The sequence below is a fragment of the Lutjanus erythropterus genome, chromosome 7, assembly GCF_056507025.1.
Source record: "Lutjanus erythropterus isolate fLutEry1 chromosome 7, fLutEry1.hap2, whole genome shotgun sequence".
NCBI lineage: Eukaryota > Metazoa > Chordata > Actinopteri > Lutjaniformes > Lutjanidae > Lutjanus > Lutjanus erythropterus.
Genome location: NC_139323.1, coordinates 30,268,887 through 30,282,067, shown reverse-complemented (window position 1 = coordinate 30,282,067; position 13,181 = coordinate 30,268,887). Strand labels below are relative to the sequence as shown.

The following is a 13,181-nucleotide window of genomic DNA, read 5'->3' as shown; positions in this document are numbered from 1 at the left end:
GAGACTTAGCTTGTGGTGCTCAAAGCACCAAAAAAAAAATACTTTTGAAAAATTCAAAACCAGCATTTCTTTCCAGAAGTCATGACCCAGTTACTCAAGATAACCCCCAGATCTTGTTGTGATCAGTTTCATGCAGGAACTACTTTCTTTCTGCAGTAGAAACTACCAGAGCTCCTTTTCCAAAGTCAAATCCAAGCACGTTTCAAGCATTTTCAAAGGTTTCCAGCACCTTGCAGCTGTGATAAACAACATATTTTGATACATTATACATGTGGAAAACTGTTTAAACTAAACATTATTGTGCTAAAAACAACCAAAATTATGTTTCATGACATAATTATACAGAAGAGAGGCAAATTAAAGAAAAATAGAACAAAGTTTCATGTTTCAAAATGTGACACCTGTCTGTAAGTAGACTTGATGTCCTATTAGAGCAGCAACAATTAATCAGTTAATGGAATAGTAATTGATTATTAAATCAATCTTCAGCTATTTTGATAATTGATAATTGGTTTGAATAATTTCTAATGAAAAACAACAAGTTAAACTCTCCAATTTCAGCTTAAATATGAATATTTTCTGGTTTCTTTACTCCTCTCTGAAAGTAACCTGAATATCTTTTGAGTTGTGGACAAAACAAGACATTTGAGGACGTCATCTTGGACTTTGGGAAACACTGAGCAACATTTTTCACAATTTTCTGACATTTTATGGCCCAATAAACTGATTGATTAATCTAGAAAATGATTGGCAGATTAATTGATAATGAAAATAATTATTACAGGAGACGTACGCCTGTGTGCTACACGTTTGGACTTACTTTTTCATTGGACAACACTGTGACAGGATTAATTAATCAATTAATTAGTTTGAGTCAATTTTAAGAGTAAATAAATCCAAACTCTCTGATTTCAGCTTCTTAAATTTGAATATTTTCTGGTTTCTAGACTCATTTAGGCTCTCTCCAACTTATGTCTTTATCTAGAAAGCAAACTGTTCAATCAGACAGCAATTTATTGGGAAAGTAATGCAATTACAATTTCAAGCAGTTTCAAGCATTTCGTCCAAAATCCAAACACCTCTCAAGCCTTGAAAACACCACACTAAGATTCAAGCATTTTCAAGGATTTCCAGCACCTGTAAGATGCACAAAGCTCACAAAAAAGGTGTGTGGATTATCTTGAGTAACCAGGTCATGATTTTTCGAGAGAGACACTGGTTTTGAATTTTACAGAAGTGTTTTTTTTTTTTTTTTTTTTTATGCTTTGAGCAACACAATCAGAGTGCCATTTAGTCCCATTATAATTGGAGCAAAGGCAGACATCTCTGATATCTCCAAAACTCTGCAGCTCACACCAAAAGAAGACTCTAGATGGATAAACAGCACTACAGGCCAGGGGAAAATGTGTATTTTTGATTTTGGGGTGAGCTGTCCCTTTAGAGAGAGCATTACTGCTGTTGTATGATGGTTGTGTGACATGACGAACAGCCGGAGACCTTGGCAGACTGTACGTGTAGCCTATAGAGACTGTGGGTGATGCTAAAACAAATCTGAGAGTTGAACGGACATTCGAGTGACCGGTCAGTGTACCGCTGTTTGTCTTATGACGCATCTCAGCATTGAAAATGGCTTTATCATGATGGCTCTGTTCTTTTTAACAAAACAGAGAATGTAATTTAAGAAAACCAGTATTTATTTTGTCATGCTGCCAAGGGCAATTTGTCGCTTGAAATACCTCCTTAATTAGCAAATATTTCCACTCCAACTCTCACTCCTTGTCCTCTGTACTGTGGTAATGTTGTAATCCTGCTCCTAGGATGTGTAACTCTAGCCAGAAAGCACAATATTTTACAGTTTTTTGAAATAAACGTTTGTGAAGATTAGACTAGAGCAGAGTTTTCTGCATAGACCCGGAATAGTTGTGATTAGTGTGTACATTTATACACTTTACTATGTAAGTATCCTTTAGGACTGCATAAAAATGTAAGGTATGTATACATGTGCCATTCATTCATAATGTATGGACCTTACTTTTATAGGATATAAGCACACTGAATAGACAACCCATCCCATGACCCATTTTTGTCCAAATGTACCTGAATCCACAGATCCTCCATTTTTTAAACCATATTTAGTACACAGCACGTACTGTATTTTGAACACCCCGTATGGTTTGCTAGTTTGTATGTTTTCAACAGTTAAACACTGAGAACAAAAAAAAAAAAAAAGAACTCAACCACTAATGCTGTTTTCTAAGTGTTATTTTTTTAATATGATGCATTTGTACAAAAAGCCATAGGCCTACATGTTTTGATAATAAACCACTTAATTTATTATGTCAATAAAAGAACACTTGATGTGGCTGTCTGTGGTTATTTTGTTGGATTACAGTACAGGAGAGGGGGAGTGAAAAGTCCAGAAAACAGGAGAAATGTTGTCCTACATGTCCTCAGTTCTACACAAACAATCAGAAGTGTTCAGGGTGAAGCTCCAGCTCCTTTTTGATCCTGTTCTCCACCAAAAGACTCAGGTTGGAGTCCGTCACCGGAAGACTGTAACTCACATATACTTGCTTTTTGGTCTTCTTTGCTGCAAAACAGAAAGGAACAGACAAATTATTTCACTTTTAGTTTACATAATACACAAAACAGCTTGCTGTACTACACAATTACACTTAGGTCATCAGTTATGGAGACGCAAGATAAATGTTTCCTCTCTGGCACTGTTTTGCATTGAAGGGTTATTCCAATATTTCTAAACCTGGGTCATATTCTTAAACATTTTGGCATCTAAATGACTAATAGGTACAAAAAGTTTTAGAATTGGTCCAACTGCAGCATGAGCACCTGCTCAAATCGATTCAAAACGTTTTGTGCCTGATTGTAATTTAGACAAGGGCTGAACAATTAATTAAAATTTTATCAAAACTGCAATATGATCTACTGCAATGTTCAAATCACAGGATGCACAATATTTTTTTATGTTGAGACGTGTGTCAAAATACCATTTTAAATTTAATACTGTGGTGCTGCAGAGGTGTCCTGGCCAACAGATCAGTCTCTAGACTTCAGACACCATTTTTGTTTAGGACAGAAAAAAATAACTCACCATAATCATTTTAATGTGTTTTTCAATGACAATGAAAATTATCCTTTCCTCTAATATTGTAATTCATCACTAATCACTTTAGATGCCAAAATATGGACGTATAAATAGTGTCATAAATTGACAAAAGTTTACGCATCATTACCTAATCTCTGTGCCAAGGAATTTGGAGCAGTGTTGGATGGGTCCCCCATGATTAATGAAGATAAAGGCATTGAATCCTGCAAACAAACAAACAAACAAACAGAACAGCAGTTAGTCCTCCTGTGTGGACATAAATCATTTTACAGTCGTAATATGTTCCCAAAGGTTTTCCGACTAAATGCACCAATAGGGTTTTCTCCTGGTGACTCAAGGAAAAACTGTGCTGCACTTCAGACAGGTGATTTATTATATTTTGTCTTTTAAGGACCCATTAACCAACCAGTGGCCCTGTGCTGCAACAGTATTGAATCAAGGGGACCTTAAGATTAGATTACGACCCCGGTCCCCGGTTCCACAGAGCTCAGACACAACATGACAATGCCTAAAGGGTCAACACATCCAGAATCATCAAACTGTTTCCTCATGTTTACCTTGTGGTGTTCAACCCACGGCTGCTCGAGATGAGACAATATGGATAAAATCTCCTATCATGGGAGATGTAATTTTATATGCTGGTACTGATACATAATACAATACAATACTGCCTAATATAATATTACATTATATAATACAATACAATACAATATAGCAATTAAGTATTAGTGGCTAAAATAATCAGGCAGGAAAATACATTTTTGGTTGATTTAAAAGTCCATTATTACTACACACAATGGCCTAATACCAGAGATATACTGTGAGATAATTATAATTGGGGGCTAAAAAATATTTGAGATTCTTTATGCATATTATACTATGAAAAATATATAGGATATTTTACAGTTTAACAATAAACTTTATTGTCCTAAATGATATCAAGGCACTAAAATGGTTGGCCGATATTTGTCTGTCCCAGCTGTGTCAGTCAATATCAGTATCAGTTTTTCAATATGTGTCTATATGAAAACTGATCATAACATAATGTAGATTGTTATTATTTGCTAGCTTTACAGACAGCATTCTGCGTATACTTGATCCTGTTTCTTATTTGGGTTTTATATATTCACATATTTTTCTTTATGTTATTTAAAAACCTATAATTATTTATAATTATTAAAAGTACCAGTGACCAGTACCACTGTGGACACTGGACAATAATGTTTATTGTTAAACTGTAAAATGTCCTGCCTCCATAACACGTGTTTGTCACAGATAACCACTTTTGAGGAATCATTCATCATCAATCAAAATGTGTTTATGTAGATATTCTATATTCTGTATATAAAGAATTTCTACTGATATATAAAGATGATTTTTTAAAATACTTAGTATTCTTATTGGCATCAGCTCCAAAACTCCAGTAACCGTCAGGCCCTACTTTCTAACTTGTTCTAAATATATTTCGAACAGTAGTTTTTCAACTTTTTAATCGTGTTGAAAGATTTTAATACAATATAACAACCCTGTGATTTTTGATGCCTAAATTATTTGATATTTTAACATAATCTATAAAGTCCAAACTGTTCATTCACTAGTTTGTCGTGTGTTTAGCAGGATGTGTTGTGTTTACTTACATATCTGCTGCTCATTGAGACCGCCAGGTTGGACAGCACCGGACTCGAACCGACCCACAGGAAAAACCCGCCATTCAGCTTCATGACGTGAAAGTGAACGAGCTGCTCCAGGATCTTCTCCGAGAAATTATGAACCGTGATGGCATCAAACGCCGCTCCGTTCTGTGTGTCGGTCATCTTGTTTAACTTCAGCTAGCTGTGACAAGACACCATTTGAACTCGTGCTAACCGCTGTAAACAGAAACAGCTACTTCCTGGTTGGAGAAAACCGACAGCCCAAAACAATCGATCATCGACGTTCAGGCGTGCAGCAGCACAAGCACAACTGATCTGAACAGGGACTGTATGATCTGCAACGATTATTTAATGTTTTAAAATTGAATGTTGTTACAGGCCTTGATTACAAAGATGTATTCGTGAAAAGATTCGTTAAACATATGGTACTATTGGCTAAATATCACATTCAAAAATATAAAACAAGTGTTATTATTATTCCTTAATTAAGACTGAAATGCTGTAAAAATAAAAATGCCTGTCTGCAGTTAAATCACACGAAGATTTCAAACTATGACTATCCAACTGTCAATGCTTATAAGATTGTGATAAGATGAGTATTTTTGTACCTTATTTATTACTAATGTCTGTATTTATTTGTTAAATATTGTTGTTCAGTAAAGTTTGTTTATTAAAAAAACACGACTGTTAAATTAATCCCCAACTATTTAGATAATTATGTAATCATTCTGAGTATTTTTTTCATATAAATACAAATACAATTTGTACAAAATTGTACAAATTCTCTGATCCCTGCTTCTCAAATGTGAGTATTTTCTGGTTTCTTTACTGCCTTGTGAGAATAATGGACCATAAATTAATCGAGATCAAAAATTAAAATAATTGTATCTTGACCTACAAAAATATGGAGGCCAAAATAAATAAAAAAATAAAAAGAATTCAATAAACAAATCAGTATACCATTAAATACACACACACAAAGTTACTATTAACCAAGATCTGAAAAGTTGACCACATGATACACTTAGAATTAATTCTCCCTCATTTGAATGATGAAGCAGAAATACATAAATAAATGTAAAGAGAAAATACAGGAATAAATTAGTTAGGGGAAATAAATTGGGGGAAAATGTAAAGGTCAAATCATAATATAAAGAAATTAAAATAAATAAATAATATCCTTTTCTGAAATATGGTATAAATAAATTGATTCCTATACATTTAAACAAATACTATGTTTTAGTGCAGTTTAGTGTTATTTATTTATGTAATAATTTCTCTATTTATTATTAACATGTGAATTAACAATAAATATTAGTCAACATGTAAAATAACTTGGGTACCACTGGGTACATGGTCACTTCAGGAAAGCCTTATAAGATATAAGTAATGGAATTTATTAATGCTAATAATTAATTTTTGATTTAAAAACAAGTAATATTATAGCTTGAATTATCCATAATTACACTAAATGTTACTTGATTTATAAAAATTTAATTACAAAAAAGTAACATTGAAATTTTACAATTGAGCTTCATGAAATCACAGTAGAAGTTCAAGGTCTAATGTCTGATGAAGATCTGTTGACAGAATATAGTAGAAACTGAATATAATATTCAGAAGTATGTTTTCATTAGTGCATAATCACCTGAAAATAAGAATTGCTTTTTTTGTTATCTTTGAATGAGCCCTTTTTATCTATAATCTACTGAAACCTGAATAGAAGTTAAATAATTAACAAAAACAAGTTTCTTGCAGTGAAAATATTTGCAATTAACTATTAATCACCCTGATTCTTCTTCATGTTGTTTCACTGTGTTAATGAGTTGCTCAATCTTGCAGAAAGTCTTCCACCAGTTTGTTGAACTCGTCAGCGTACCTCAGGTGGAGATTGTGTTTACCGTCTGGCATCAGGTGTAATCTGGATTTGAGACAAAAAAAAATACGGCTGTACACATGTCTCGTGTGTCTTTTTTCTGAATCAGAATAAATTGTTCCACGGTTGTTGTGGTCTCACCGTGATCCTTTAATGTGTTTGAGGAGGTACTGTGCATGGAAGCCAGGCACCATGGGGTCTTTTTCTCCATGGATGATGAGAGTCGGACAGCTGATTAGAGGCAGAAGCTCCATGCAGATACTCCCTGAGCAGAGGACGTTAAACATGTGGCTTCACTCTTTTCAGCTGACATTTATTAGAACAGCAGAAAATAAGTTTTCCATTATGTTTCTTGGATATAAAATTAGTAGAGATCTGCACAGTTCTAAAATCTGAACTATCCCTTTAAATTCCATCAGTCTACTTTACCAACATCGTCAATATAACAGCATCAGGACTCCAAAACATTTCACCTCCATCTCTTAATTTTCAGATGGTTTTGAGTTTTAGATTCTGTAACAACATGAACTTTGTACCTTCAGGTCTTTTTGCAAACGTTGCGATCCCATCCACCCAGGCCTCCCAGGTTTTAGCGAAGACTTCTGCTCCATACACCTCCTCCATGGGCTGCCTCATCCTCGCACTCCACTTGGAGACATCACGGACTGCTACGTGTTCCCACAGAAACACATGCACACACAAAGTCACACAAAGCGCAGTTTGCACAGTTGAGGAGGACTGCACTGGCAGTTATCCCAGACAATAAAAAGTAGGAGCAGGAGTACCATCATAAAGTTCGAGGTCTTGCTGGGAGACAAAGGCGTTGGATCCCCAAACAATCATCTTGCTGATCAGGTCGGGGTTCTTCGCTGCTGCAATCAGAGCGGTGATTCCTCCGTCACTCCACCCCAACAGAGAGAACCTGCTAAAGCCCAAAGCCTGCCAGTAAAAAAAGAAAACACTACACATCACTGACAAAGTGTTAACAAAGATACAGAGACGAATTAGCCTCAATTCTTCTCATCAATAAATCAAGTGATTAAAGCACATAATTTATAGAAGGTGAATGACATCTGTTGTACCAAATCATAGTAAACTATGGAGGCTCCAAGGGTCAAAAAATACTGATGTAAAAATTAAACCAAGAACACTGATTAAAGCTACAAGAAGCCTTCATATTGCCTTGATTTTAGAGCCACCTGTGGACAAGGTGGCATGTTTCCTCATCTATAACCATACAATAAGTCCCCACCGGAAGTTGCGGCATTGCAAATTGAAACAATGCTTGTGAATTCAACAGAGCCTTGCAGATTTCAGACGTCTTACATGTACGTCTCAATGAAAGAACTCAATGTTTTATTATTTACTATTTTTTTTTATTCTTATTTTGTCACAGGTGGTGAAAAGAACACAAGGTTTGTCATTGTTATTAGCATTTATTGACGCTCTGTGATTTTTTTTGTTTTGACCAAGTTTGGGCTCCACAAAGGTTTTGCTTCTTTGTGTGGGGAATACCCCCCAGGGGAACTTCTATGATATCTAGGATATTATGTTAGAATTTTTGCAATTCTGAGCCTTTTTGGTGAGGTCACCAGAACAGAGTGTGGTTTTATTTGCTGCAGAACAAGTTGCCTTTTCTTTTTCTTTTTTTTTTTGTGAAAAAAACAAAACAAAACAAAACCCAACTTTTATTTATTTTTTTGGCACTTTCTACATTTTAGACCACCACAAACATACACAAAAAAGATAAATCCCAGAAGGAATGAAAATATATTATCAAAAATAAAATTATTGAAATAAAAATCTCCCCCTTCTTTCTTTTAACTGGCTAATGTGCTATTTACAGTAACTTTTCATGGAGATTCTGACAAGAGAATAACTAAATGGAAGTAGCCGATCTTTAGCCATATCTTCTTGTTAACTTATATAGGTCATATAAAGTAATAAAGTAATTCTCACTATAATAAAATGAATGTAAATCTGAACATAAATCAGATGATATTTAAGTCATATTTGACTGTTAGTGCATAATTTTTTGAAAATGAAATGAAAATAACTGGAGCAAATGAAAATTGCAACTTATTGCAATTGCAAAAAACGTATTTAAAATAGAATTTTAAGACATATTTTGCTTTGACAAACCTGTGATTTGAAAAAGTAAACCCTGCATACAATTGATGAATCTGTGCTCTCAGATTTACACACCCATGTTCTTCTTAGTAAACTACATTACTCAGATTGATAAGAAATATCACCCTTGGCAGATCAACAGATGAATCAGACCTTCATCAGATCCACTGCGTCCTTTGCGTCCCTTTCAAAGAAGTCACGGGGGAAGTCTCTGTCTGGCGGACGGGACTGTCCGTAACCACGGGGATCCCAGCCAACTACAGTGAAGCGCTCCTTATTCAGAGACTTGAGCTGAGGTCCAAAATCGGTCCGAGTGCTTCCTGTGGTAGAAGAGACCAAACAGGTTTTGACAAGCTGGGAGGACAGACATGAGACAGAGGGACAGTATGTGAGTGAGGGGTGGTTTGTTGTATTTACCCAGAGCGCCAGGGAGCAACAGCACAGCGTGTTTCCCTCTGCCTGTCTGCTCATAGTACAGATCCACTCCATTAACATGCTGCCTGCCTGAGGCCACTGAAGAGCTGCAGGGACACAGACAGGGACACAGACAGGTAGACAGACAGGTAGACTGTGGCAGGAACAGTCACAGTGATGGAAAACAATAAGACAGCTCTGTCTGGTGAGAAACGCTGGCTTCCATTTCACAGTCACAATAAAACCAAAAACTAGGGCCAGACAAAATGACATATAAATAAGATTTTAATATTTTAGGCTGTGCTATATATTATGTTTATTATATAACTTGATACATTTTATCTAAAATTATATAATAGAAATTCTCAAATAGTGGAAACAACATGTAGCAATGCAGCACTGTTATGTGTCTGTTAGATCACTTATTATTCACAACTCAGGCTGAACAATTAAATTACATTTTATCAAAATTGCAATATGGTCTACTGCAATTTTCAAATTGCAGGAGGTGCAATGAGCCCAATTTTTGTTTGGAAAATTATTGTGGTTCTGCAGAGATTTCCTCACCTACAAATCAGATTCTACAGACTTAAGAAAACATTTTTTCTTAAGTCATCTCAAATGTTTTTTCTCAAAACATCTTTTTCTTAAGTCTGTCGTCTGTCAATTAATCTGGCAAACATTTTTATGATTAATAAAATATAATTAAATATATCACAACAGAACATGTGTTCTGTTGTTTTGTGAGGAATATTATCACAATTCTTCCAATTACAGAAATTAACCATTGAAAAAAACACTTTCTGTCTTATTTTGAGAATTTCCGGTTGTGAGGACTTGTAGGTTTACTTGTGTACTTTCACATCTTTACTGTTAACTGTTTTATTTGTTATTTTTATTTGTTTGCATTTAATTATTCTCCTGCTTCTTTAAATTTTGTCCTCATTCGTTAGGCACTCTGTAGAGACCATTTGTAAGGTGATGTACAAATAAAGTTGATGTTGTTATTTCCTATTAATAGAAGAAATTTTGTGTTGCCTTAGTGTGTTTTCAGATAGATGATAAAGATTTCAGCAATATTATTTCATGCATATTGTAGATGGTGCTGTACCTGAACCTACTGCGCCATCTACTGGATTTAAATCAGAGATTTATTTTTGCAAAAGGGACGAACATGTTTTTAAAAGCAGGACAGGAGGCATTTCCTGTTTTCTTACTGCAGCGCTCCGCGGCCAAAGTCCAGCTGCGAAGAAAATGTGCACATAAACATGCAAATGTCTCAGCTAACAAAGCGTGCAAACAGTTACCAGCAGGCCCGGCTCGCCGTCATGGCTCTCTTGATGTCAGCTCTGCGTTTAAACGCACGTCCTCCCAGTAAAAACAACGCCATTCCCCGTCGGTCCTCCGCACAGACGGAGCCGGTCTGCTCTCCTGCAGGTTCTTCAGGTGGTTAAAGATTCAACAGCCTCATGAAATCCTGCACAGCTCGGTGGTTTTTCTTTTTCAGGGATTCCAGGAAGCTGCGCTCACTTTGGCACTTTCCACGTCGTCTTTATTGACAAAAGAATTTAAAGCGAAAGTACGAAGTAGAACCGAAAGACACAATTCACCTAACGTCATGAATTAAATACACTGGTAATATATTTTAAGTAACTCATTATTTTACTTGATTTCCAAATAATTTCGGGGTAGTTTCCCATGAGACATTGTGTTAATTGGAAAAAGGGGAAAAAGAGAAAGCGCCATACAGTAGGACCTAATATTAAAGCAGTTGTTTCCCAGAAGAGTTTCTCTGTGGGTAAAGTTTAATACTGGGAACTTAATTCTTTTATTTTCTGTTGTCTGATTTTCTGTTCCCCTGATAACGTCACATTTTGGCTTGCAAAGCTCAGCTCACTAACAAACAGATGAAATTGATTTCTTGGAAATGTACCAACAGAAGACACTGTCTCCATTTAGACCGTCTTTTTGTCCAGGAAAGTGTAGGAAACTATAGGACCTGTAAAATAAAGGTTTACTTTATGTTACGACCCGAGTGATACTAGATTTTGGGGCCAATGCCTACCAATTTTGGGGAGTTAAAAAAATATATGATCACGATATATCGGCCAATGTTCTTTATATTTATTTACTTATTTATTTAAAAGTAGCTAATTCGCATGACAGTAGCTTGTCTTCCGTATTCCTTGGGTCCAAAATTTAGTTCATCACATCCTTCATATGCACAAAAATAAAATCGAGTTACCAGTCTGTGAATTATTTAAAAATAATCATTTATAATAACATATTAAAATCTTATTTCCATGCTCATCTTTCTAACTCATTGCCTGTCAAGCTCTTGTTATGTGTTTTACATAATTGTTTCTTGTTACATCTTTTACATAATTTTAGTTTTGTTATATATGTATATGATTTATTTGCATATATTTTATGTCTTTTTACATTTTTGTCGCTTTCATCTTGTTAAGTGTTTTATGTCATTTTCTCCATGTTACATTCTATTCATTTTCATCTTGTTACGTTTTTGTCTTTTTCGTCTTGTTACGTCTTTTACGTCGTTTTGTCCTGTTACATGTTCAGTGTTTTGATCTTGTTGTGTTTTATGTTGTTTTTGTTGTGTTATTTCTTTATCTTTTTCATCTTGTTATGTTTTACATCTTTTCCCTCTTGTTACGTCTTTGTAGTTTTCATCTTGTTCTCGTGTTTTTGTCCTTTTACATATTCATCATTTTGATCTTGTTAGCCATTTTATATTATTTTTGTGTTGTTACGTCTTTGTCATTTTCATCATGTTACATATTTTTGCATCAGTTTTGTTTTGTTACATGTTGTATATCTGGCTACACCTGTTCATCAGTGTGTGATATGCACTGATGGATACACCAAAGAATTTTCTTTTCTATGTGTTATTGTTCCATCCATTTAGGTTGAAACCGGTCTTGATGTCAGGAAGGCAGGGTGCAGTGATTAGAAATAATAAATAATTTGCCACAAATGTATTAAATCTAAATTAAGAAGCCTGTTTTGAAAATGTAAGGAGTATAAAAGGAAAGTGTAAAAGGAAAAACAGACAGAAAAATAAATACTCAAATCTGCTTAAGTACAGAATTAAAGTATTCGTACTCAGTTTCTTCTCACCTCTGTTAGTTGTACCTTTAGAATAACTGCATGTTGTTGCAGAACTAGCACCTATGGATTATCTGGCAGGTGTAACAAACAAATTTGGCATCAAACTTAAAAGTGACTTCTGGGCTAATGTCTCCTCCTTCTCCTTTAAGATTTTACTCATGATCATTTCACATCCTTTGGTGTATTATTCAACACAGCCCCCACCCCCTCCTCCCACACATGTACATACACACACCTACACACGCGGTGTCGCTCGGATGAAGGTGTTTTTTTCTATAACATCTATTCATAAATGCCTTTGTGTGTAATGTGTCATGTGTCTGTTTATCAATGGGTTTGACCCGCCGCTCGCGATGAGCTGTTCAGACCTAATTCTCTGAGGCAGGCAAGCGGCTTTTTGTAAACGCCTCCACTCCCCTCTGCCTGTCAGAGCGTCTGAGCTGTGCCACACACTGAACCACACACAGGAACACAAGACAAGACGACAAAGCCAGGCTAAAAATACCCCGATCGCCTCACAGCAATGTGTTGAAGGTGTTGCCGAATTTACTGGAAATGCAGTGTCTGATTCAAGTCAGTGTCCATTGACAATCAACGCATAATTTAAAATAAATCGGGGGATTCTTTGTTCTACGGAGGAAACAAGCTTGTGTTCAATCAGTCTTGAAACTTCAAGGTGATAAAAGAAAGTTTAATGTGAGGATTTGCTGGCTTCGTAGTAAACTCGTCGGTCCAGACTGAAATAAATTGGCAACTGTTGGATGGATTGCTATGACATTTGGTGCAGACGTTCGTTGTCCTCAGAGGATGAATCCTACTAACTTTGGCGATCCTGTGACTTTTCCTTTTGCACCAC

At 35.5% G+C, this 13,181-nt stretch overlaps 2 protein-coding genes across 2 annotated transcripts; both read right to left on the bottom strand.

The window, feature by feature from the left end:
• Positions 1-2,244: 2,244 nt before the first annotated feature.
• psmg4 (proteasome (prosome, macropain) assembly chaperone 4) lies at positions 2,245-5,191 on the bottom strand. The gene is made up of 3 exons (XM_084723503.1): positions 4,762-5,191; positions 3,252-3,327; positions 2,245-2,590 (listed from the first exon to the last, which is right to left on the bottom strand). The coding sequence occupies exons 1-3, from the start codon at positions 4,936-4,938 to the stop codon at positions 2,469-2,471; spliced, it is 375 nt and encodes a 124-aa protein (XP_084579629.1). The 5' UTR covers positions 4,939-5,191; the 3' UTR covers positions 2,245-2,468.
• Positions 5,192-6,258: 1,067 nt separating this feature from the next.
• On the bottom strand, positions 6,259-10,741 carry bphl (biphenyl hydrolase like). Its single transcript, XM_084722277.1, has 7 exons — positions 10,504-10,741; positions 9,200-9,303; positions 8,936-9,102; positions 7,438-7,591; positions 7,189-7,320; positions 6,794-6,917; positions 6,259-6,697 (listed from the first exon to the last, which is right to left on the bottom strand). Exons 1-7 carry the CDS (start codon positions 10,584-10,586, stop codon positions 6,607-6,609), a joined length of 855 nt encoding a protein of 284 aa, XP_084578403.1. The 5' UTR covers positions 10,587-10,741; the 3' UTR covers positions 6,259-6,606.
• Positions 10,742-13,181: the final 2,440 nt, after the last annotated feature.

What these genes read in the sequence shown, in the direction of transcription:
- psmg4 (XM_084723503.1), bottom strand. Translation starts at nt 4,938, where the DNA reads ATGACCGACACACAGAACGGAGCGGCGTTTGATGCCATCACGGTTCAT. An exon ending in TCTCAATGAGCAGCAGATAT is followed by an intron (nt 3,328 to 4,761) that starts GTAAGTAAACAC and finishes GTTTGTTTGCAG; the next exon opens with GATTCAATGCCTTTATCTTC. An exon ending in TTCCTTGGCACAGAGATTAG is followed by an intron (nt 2,591 to 3,251) that starts GTAATGATGCGT and finishes TCTGTTTTGCAG; the next exon opens with CAAAGAAGACCAAAAAGCAA.
- bphl (XM_084722277.1), bottom strand. Translation starts at nt 10,586, where the DNA reads ATGGCGTTGTTTTTACTGGGAGGACGTGCGTTTAAACGCAGAGCTGAC. An exon ending in GTTGCTCCCTGGCGCTCTGG is followed by an intron (nt 9,103 to 9,199) that starts GTAAATACAACA and finishes CTTCTACCACAG; the next exon opens with GAAGCACTCGGACCGATTTT. An exon ending in GTTTGCAAAAAGACCTGAAG is followed by an intron (nt 6,918 to 7,188) that starts GTACAAAGTTCA and finishes TCCTCTGCTCAG; the next exon opens with GGAGTATCTGCATGGAGCTT.